This window comes from Arachis duranensis, chromosome 4, assembly GCF_000817695.3.
Source record: "Arachis duranensis cultivar V14167 chromosome 4, aradu.V14167.gnm2.J7QH, whole genome shotgun sequence".
NCBI classification, from domain to species: domain Eukaryota; kingdom Viridiplantae; phylum Streptophyta; class Magnoliopsida; order Fabales; family Fabaceae; genus Arachis; species Arachis duranensis.
The window spans coordinates 94,168,424-94,177,595 of record NC_029775.3 but is presented as its reverse complement, the minus strand read 5'-3'; the positions used below and the strand labels follow the sequence as shown (position 1 = coordinate 94,177,595).

General features: G+C 40.8%; 1 protein-coding gene across 1 annotated transcript; it reads left to right on the top strand.

Moving 5' to 3' along the window:
* Window positions 1–7,423: 7,423 nt before the first annotated feature.
* Window positions 7,424–8,776, top strand: LOC107484935 (uncharacterized). The gene is made up of 3 exons (XM_016105488.1): window positions 7,424–7,749; window positions 7,845–7,996; window positions 8,733–8,776. Exons 1-3 carry the CDS (start codon window positions 7,424–7,426, stop codon window positions 8,774–8,776), a joined length of 522 nt encoding a protein of 173 aa, XP_015960974.1.
* Window positions 8,777–9,172: the final 396 nt, after the last annotated feature.

Here is a 9,172-nt window from a genome sequence, read left to right as displayed (position 1 = left end):
GTTGTATTCCTTTACAGCCCAGAAGGCCTTGTGTTCCACTTCTACGGGGAGATGGCAAGCCTTACCATACACTAAGCAGAATGGGCTCATCCCAATGGGTGTCTTGTACGCTGTTCAATATGCCCAGAGCGCATCTTGTAACCTGGCACTCCAGTCCTTCTTATGAGGCTTTACTATCTTCTCCAGAATGCGTTTAATCTCTCTGTTAGACACTTCTGCTTGCCCATTGGTCTGGGGATGATAAGCTGTTACTACTTTGTGAACAATCCCATGCTTCTTCAGTAATCCTGTGAGTCTCTTGTTACAAAAGTGAGTGCCTTGATCGCTTACGATTGTTCGTGGTGATCCAAAGCGACAGATAATATGGTTTCTAATAAAAGAAACAACAGTGTTAGCATCATCAGTACGGGTAGGAATTGCTTCCACCCATTTAGAAACATAATCTACAACTAATAGTATATAGAGGTAGCCATTAGAGTTTGGAAATGGACACATGAAGTCAACACCCCAAATATCAAAAATTTCACAGAAAAGCATAATCTGTTGAGGCATCTCATCCCTCTTGGATATATTACCAAACCTTTGGCATGGGGAACAAGATTTACAAAAGGTAACAGCATCTTTAAAAAGAGTAGGCCACCAAAATCCACAGTCTAAAATTTTTCTAGTTGTTCGTTGAGGGCCAAAATGTCCTCCACTCTTAGAAGAGTGGCAAGCCTCTAAAATGAATTAGAATTCTGATTGGGGTACACACCTAATTACCTAGTCAGCACCACACCTCCATAAATATGGATCATCCCATATATAATATTTGGACTCACTTTTCAGCTTGTCTCTTTGATGGTTAGTAATTGGGAGGGAAAGTATGGCTAACCAGATAATTAGCTACGGGTGCATACCAAGGAGCTACTTCAGATACTGCATGCAAACTATCAAATGGAAAAGCATCATTGATAGGAGTGGAGTCATCCTTAATGTGCTCAAGGTGACTCAAGTGGTCTGCCACTAAATTCTGGTTACCACTCCTATCCTTAATTTCTAAGTCAAATTCTTGCAGCAACAGTATCCAACATATCAACCTTGGTTTGGACTCTTTCTTAGCTAATAAATATTTTACAGCTGCATGGTCCGAGTACACTACTACTTTAGTACCAAGTAAATACGCTCGGAATTTATCCAGAGCAAAAACAATAGCAAGAAGCTCCTTTTTAGTAGTAGTGTAATTAGACTGAGCAGCGTCTAAGGTCTTAGACGCATAAGCTATTACGAAAGGATCCTTACCTTCGTGCTGAGCCACTGCTGCTCCTACTGCATGGTTAAAGGCATCACACATAATCTCAAAATGCTGGCTCCAATCTGGTCCTCTCACAATTGGAGCTTGAGTCAGGGCGATCTTCAGCTTATCAAATGCTTGCATGCAATCCTCACTGAACTCAAACTCAATATCTTTCTGCAGTAGTCTGGATAAAGGTAATGCTACCTTACTGAAGTCCTTAATGAATCTCCTGTAGAAACCTGCATGGCCAAGGAACGAATGGACTTCCCTCACAGAGGAGGGGTAAGGCAAACTAAAAATGACATCTACCTTTGCTGGGTCTACATAAATACCAGTATGAGAGACAACATGTCCTAGAACAATCCCTTATTTTACCATAAAATGACACTTTTCAAAATTCAATACAAGGTTTGAACTAACACACCTGTCTAATATTTTGTCTAAATTATCCAAGCAAAGACTAAAGGAATCACCATATATGCTAAAATCATCCATAAAAACCTCCATACAGCTCTCAATGAGATCAGAGAAAAGACTCATCATTCACCTTTGGAAAGTAGCTGGTGCATTGCATAAGCCAAAGGGTATTCTCTTGTAAGCGTAAGTTCCAAATGGACATGTAAAAGTAGTCTTTTTCTAATCCTCAAGAGCTATATGAATTTGAAAATAGCCTGTATAACCATCTAAAAAGCAGTAATGGGATTTTCTTAACAGGCGATCAAGCATTTGATCAATGAATGGCATGGGATAATGATCCTTACGAGTGGCTTGGTTGAGACGCCTGTAATCAATACAAACTCTCCATGAATTTTGCACTCTAGTTGTCAGGAGTTCTCCATGCTCATTCTTTACTATTGTGAGACAGGGTAAATAATATATGCTTCAAGTAGCCTGGTCACTTCTTTCTTCACAACTTCTAAGATGGTGGGATTCAATCTTCTTTGGGGTTGATGGACAGGCTTTGATCCCTCTTCTAAGAATATTCTGTGCTCACAAACTTAAGAGCTGATGCCTACTATATCCGCCAAGCTCCACCCAATTGCTTTCTTGTGTTGTCGCAGAACACTGAGCAACAGCTCCTCCTGTTGGGAAATGAGTTCCCTTGCAATGATAACTGAAAACTTCTGATTATCCTCAAGGTATGCATACTTGAGGTGTGGAAGGAGGGGCTTCAATTTCGATCTCTGCTCATGGCTAGGCTCCGGATCATCCGGGGTTATTGATAATGGCAAAGTGTCCTCATTATGTTCAGAAGGTGTCCCCACACTTGGACTTTGCTCCAAGTGCTTCTCTTATACTTCTTCTTGGTGAACTTTAGCTACAGTTTCATCAATGATGTCACACTGGAAGATAGAATGATCTTTCGAAGGGTGCTTCATAGCTTCATTCAAACTGAAACTCACTGCTCTGCCATCTATCTCAAAGGAATAAGTTCCTGAGAATGCATCCAGCTTGAACTTTGAAGTCTTCAGGAATGGTCTTCCAAGCAAGATTGATGACGGTCTTCCTGAGTCATTAAGGGGCATTTCCAGGATGTAGAAGTTGATGGAAAATGTGAGCCCCTTAATGCTCACTAATACATCTTCAACAATTCCAACTACTGTAATAATGCTTTTATCTACTAACACAAAATGAGCTGCCGACCTTTTTAAGGGAGGGAGCCTTAAAGCATCATTATAGATAATGGCATTATACTAACACACGCTCCTAAATCACACATGCAGTCAGAAAATAATACACTTCCAATGGTACAGTTAACCATGCATGGACCTGGATCACTACATTTTTCAGGTATACCTCCCATTAAAGCAGATATAGAACTACCTAAAGGAATAGTCTCTAAATCATTAATTTTATCTTTGTGTATGCATAAATCTTTTAGAAACTTTGCATATTTAGGTACTTGTTGAATAACATCAAAAAGGGGAACAGTTACCTCAACCTTTTTGAAAAATTTCTACCATTTTGGGGTCAAGTTCCATCTGCTTTTTGGACTTCCGTGCAAGGTGTGAAAATGGGATAAGAATGGCGCCATTTGCAGCTTTTGCTTCCTTTGGTGCTTCATTCCTGGGGTGAGGTATTTCTTCTTCAACCAAGTCTTGCACTTTATCTTCTTCATCAACTTCCTCCACTTCAACCATGTCCTCTATTGGGGCGTGTTCTAGTGAGCTTGGCTCCTCTGGATTCCTCTCTTGCAGTGTGGTTCCGGACCTCAAAGTGATGGCATTGATACCTCCCTTGGAGTTGGGTAAAAGTTGAGAGGGAATTTCACTGGAGTTTGAAGGCTGGTTGTTGGAGTTATTCAGTGATCCAATCTGTGAGATAAGAGCTTGCAAGGTAGAGTTCAGACCGGTCAAGGTAGAAGTGAGGTTGTTCTCCATGGTCTTTTGTCTTTGATCAATCGAGTGTAGTAACTCATCATTAGAAGATGAAATTGGATATGTAATTTGAGGGGTCTGCTGTTGGTTGTTCTGAGGTGCTTGGGACTGCCTTTAGTGAGGTGCTCTGTAAGGCTAGTTCTGGTTCTGCTGTCTATTGTTATTATTCCACCTCTGATTTCCATTGTTGTCTCTGCCTCCTCTATTATAGTTGTCCCTCCATCCCTGGTTGGAATTATCTCTCCAACCCTGGTTGGAGTTGTCCTGCCAACCTTGGTTAAAGTTCCCACCTTGGTTATAGTTGCTGCCTTGTTGATAGTATCCTTGATTCGGGCGGTCATAAAAATTGTGAGTAGCTGCCAAGGTGTTGTTCTTATGTTGGAGCTGTGGACATTCATCAGTGTAATGACTATAATCAGCACATATTCTACATACTCTCTGAGGAACCAGTTGTTGACTACGTTGTGGTGAAGGAGGTTGAGACTGTTGCTGGCCCAAATGTATCTGCTTCAGTAGGTTGGTCATCTCACATATTGATTGTGTAAGAGCAGTATTCTCGCTACTAGAGGAAACTTCTGCCACAGCCTTGGGGTGGTTGTTCCTGTTGTGCTTGTGAGTCCGAGCAGACTCAGCCAGGTCAGTGATCAGTTGCCATGCTTCATCTGTGGTCTTGTACTTTTTCAGAGAACCATTGCTTGCACCATCTAATGTAGTCTTATCCTGAGGCTTTATGCCTTGTGTGAAGTAGCTGATCAGCACCAACTTGTCGATCATGTGGTGGGGGCATGCGTCTAGGAGATTAGTGAAGCGCTCCCAATACTCGTAGAGAGTCTCGGATTCGCCTTGGATGATCATTGAAATATCCTTCCTTAGTCTATCCGTAACTTCAGCCGGAAAGTATTTTTCTAGGAATTCTCTCCTGAGCGTATCCCAGTTAGTGACAACTGCTTCAGGTTGAGTGTAGTACCATTCCCTCGCCTTTCCCTCAAGAGAAAACGGAAAAGCGGCTAGCAAAATAGAAGTCTCAGATGTACCATTACGCCTAACAATAGAACAGGCTGTCTGAAAATCTCTGAGGTGCTTGAGAGGCTCTTGAGCAGGTAGGCCGTGAAATTTTGGCAGTAGATTAATTAATGCAGTCTTCAGTTCAATATCTGCACCCAGATTCGGATTACGCGCTTGGAAAGGTGGTAATGTAAAATTTGGAGCTCCTGCCTCTTGAAGAGTAATCCTCCTGGGAGCTGCCATGTCCTCTGCGTTCAAATCAACAGAATCAGTAGAAAGGGAGCCTATTTCTTCCTTAAATGACGTTTCAGATTTGTCCACAGAAAGGACTAACCGACGCCGAGCCCGCCTTATACGTGAGATAGTTCTTTTAATTTCAAGATCAAATACGGGTACGCTCGGATCAGGTAGCGAACACGTCATTCAATGAAAGAGACATACAGTTCATAGTAATAAAGTAAAATAAAATAAAGTGCAAATAAAATAAAAATCCAACCAATAAATTAGCACACTGTTGCAACTCCCCGGCAACGGCGCCATTTTGACGAGAGGACTTTTACCGGTAAAGAATTTCACAAAAATAATCACGTTGTAAGTATAGCTTCTAAACCAACAAAAATCCTTTCACACAAAATTTTGGTTGTCACGAGTAACAAACCCCTAATGAAATTGATAACCGAAGTATTTAAACCTCGGGTCGTCTCTCAAGGAATTGTAGGAAAGTGTGTTTATTATTGGTTATGAGATTTTCTAAGAAATTTTGGAGTTGGAGAGTGGAAAAATAATTGATTATAAAGTGAAGCAATGAAAATTAACAAGTATGTAATTAAAATAAAAAGCCTTGGCTAGGAAAAGATTAATCAGAAGTTCTATCCTTGTTGGGTTTTCCAAGAGTAATAGTAATAGGTTGTTGTTTTCACTTAGTTAACCTTCAATGAATGAAGAAAAGTCAAGTAGTTAAGCCAACTTCTATTCACAAGTCCTAGTCCTCTCCCTTGGGAAGGATTAGCGTTAGTAACCAGAGAGCAGGCCAACAATTTTCAATTACCAATTAACTCTTGAGTTTTCCAACTCAAGGGTCTCCTAATATTAATCAACTCCAAAGCCAAGTTAAAAGTCTACTCCATTGGCATGGATGCCAATTCCGCATTCATGAAAAGGGAGTAAAAAGGGAACATGGTAATAAAAATTCAATTGGAAACAATTAAACAAATAATAGATTTAAATGGAAAAGTACTCTTTGCATTAACAATCCATGAAAATAATTCAATTGTAACTCTGAACAAAGTAAATAGGGATTAAAAGAGTAATGAAACAGAAAATAAACTAGAATGATAAAGTCTTCAATGGAGGTAGTAACTCTATAATATCCAATTCAACAGCATAAAACTAGGAATCCTAAAATCGTAGAGAGAGGAAAGAGCCTCTCTCTAAAAACTACATATAAATAATAAAAAATGAATAATGAGAAGTCCTCCCTTGATTTCTCCACTCTGTAGCCTCTAATCTGTGTTTTTTGGGTTGAAAACTGGGTCAAAATAGCCCAGAAATCACTGGTTGCGATTTCTGCCACGCTGATTTTCTGCAGAACGACGCTTGCGCATAAAATGATGCGTGCGCGTCACCTAGATGTACGGCCATGATAGCATATTATATATCATTTTGAAGCCCCGGATGTTAGCTTTCCAATGCAACTGAAACCGTCTCATTTAGATCTCTGTAGCTCAAATTATGACCAATTGAGTGCGAAGAGGTCAGGGCTAACAACTTTGCAGTTCCTTTAATTTCTTGTATTCCTTCCACTTTTGCATGCTTCCTTTCCATCCTCCAAGCCATTCCTGCCCTGTAATCCCTGAAATCACTTAACACATGGATCACGGCATCGAATGGTACAAAGGAGAATTGAAATACACAAATTAAAGATCTCTAGGAAACAAGTTTTCAACCATAGAACAAACTTAGGAAGGGATTGTAATATCATGCAGTTCATATGAATAAGTAGGTAAAGACTTGATGAAACCACCCAATTAAACACAAGATAAACCATAAAATAGTGGTTTATCACTTAGCTTCTTCGAGAAGGAAGAATAATAGGATTGATGAGCTGGTTATTAATGGACGGTTGATAAGGAATCCAACTAGGATTAAGGTTGCCATCAAAGGTTTTTACAAAGACTTATATCATCAAGAGAAGTCTCACATGATAGGTTTCAGAGATGGTCTGGTGAATGTGATCTGTGAGGTAGATGCTTTGGCTTTAGAGCTACTACCGACACCTCAGGAGATTAGAGAGGCAGTGTGAGATTGTGAATCCTCCAAGACTCCAGGAAGTGATGGCTACAACATAAACTTCATAAAGAGGTGCTGGGATGAAATTGGTGCTGAATTCACAGCAACGGTATTGGACTTCTTCCAATCCTCCAAGTTACCAGTAGATTCTAATGTTACCTTGGTGGCACTGGCCCCCAAGTTTACTGGAGCCAAAGAAATCAAAGACTTGCGACCGATTTGCATGGTGGGGTGTGTGTATAAGGTGATCTCGAAGTTGTTGGCTAGGAGAATGTGAGGAATTATTCCAGTACTAGTGGGCGAGACACAGAGTGCTTTTGTCAAAGGTCAGAAGATCCATGATGGGGCCCTGATAGCGTGTGAAACTTTTCAGTGGATCAAACTAAGGAAAAAGGAAGCAGCAATTGTAAAGTTAGATTTTCAGAAAGCATATGATAGGGTCAAGTGGAGTTTTGTGGATCTTGTTCTGCAAAAGATGGGGTTTGGACGAAGATGGAGGGGCTGGGTTGTGGAATGTATCAGCACATGTTCTATGTCAGTGTTGGTTAACGGATCGCTTTCTAAGCCTTTTAAAATGGAAAGGGGACTGAGACAAAGTGATCCTCTGTCCCCCTTTTTATTAGTTCTTATTATTGATGTCCTGCACAAGATGATTGAAGAGGCTGTTAGAAATGGCCGTATATCTCTGTTGTTGGTTGGAAGAGATCATATCGAGTTGTCGCACCTTCAGTTTGCAGATGATACGATTTTGTTCTGCCCACCTGAGGAAGAAACCATTAAAAATTACAGGAGGCTGCTTCGGTGCTTTGAGTTGATGTCGGGTTTAAGTATTAATTTTGATAAATTTAGCTTGATCCCTATAACTGTAACAAGTTGTGGGTACGACGTATGTGCAGGGTGTTGGGATGTAAGGAAGCAACTCTTCCAGTAAAATACCTGGGAATCTCGCTTGGAGCAAACCCCAGGTTGGTTAAGACTTGGAAGCCAATTATAGACAAAGTGGAGAAAAAGCTTAGCATTTGGAAAGCCAAGGTCCTTAACAAAGCCGGTAAGTTGGTACTTATCAAATCTATGTAGAATAGCCTCGCGGTGTATTATTTGAGCTTATATAAGATGCCTAAGGCTGTTGCGGAGAAGTTGATTTCCTTGCAGAGAAGATTCCTATGGAGTAAGAATGATGAGAGGAATGGTATGGCTATGGTCAAGTGGGAAGTGGTGTAGGCTCCTAAAAGGTTAGGTGGTTTAGGAATTGGAGATGCTCTGATCCGGAACACAGCTCTTCTTTTTAAGTGGTGGTGGCACTTTTCTAAGGAGGAATGTCCGTTATGGAAGAAGATGGTTTGCTCCTGTAATAATCTGAATCCAACTGTGCCTTTGTCCACCCAAGAATTACCCGTGCGGGGGGAGTTCGTGGAGGGATATTTTTCAGTTACAGTTCACGAATCAAGAACTGAGGCAGAAGATGATTAATGGGTTGTCTATGGAGGTCGGAGACTGAAGAGGTATTCGCTTCTGGGAGGATGTTTGGCTCCTTGGAGGTTCGTTGAAAGACTCTACTCTGTTTCAAACCAAATAGGATCAGTGATAGGGATTGTGGGTTTTGGGATGGATTAGAGTGGATATGGAACTTTCAATGGAGACGACAACTGTTCCAATGGGAGTTGGATCTAGTGAACCAGCTACTTGATGCGTTGAGGCTGGTTAGACTTGCATATGACAGACAGGATAGAGTTGTGTGGAAACATGATAAACAATGTGTTTTTTCAACTAACTCATTTGTGCAGGTAATGCAGGCGAAAATGGTCCCGAAAGATATGACAAGCTATAGCTTTAGTAGTACTATCTGGAAAGGACTTGTTCCACCAAGAGTGGAGGTGTTTGTTTGGTTTGCCTTGACTAGCAGAATCAGTACGAAGGAGAGACTGAGTTGGCTTGGGGTTATTAACCAACAAGATACTTTATGTGTATTATGTAATAACTCTGTTGAGTCTGGTCACCACTTATTTCTAGGCTGTAGTTTTTCTTGACACAGGTTTGGTGTGCATGGCTATCATATGCTGGTAGAAAATGGTCTTGTCCGGGTACGTTGAAGGAGCATTTCCTAAGTTGGACTGAGAATTCAAATAGAAAGGCAGAATGTAAGGTATGGATGGTGAGCTTTTGCGCGATTATCTAGAATTTGTGGTTGGAAAGAAATAGAAGACTCTTTCAGAATAAGGGAAAA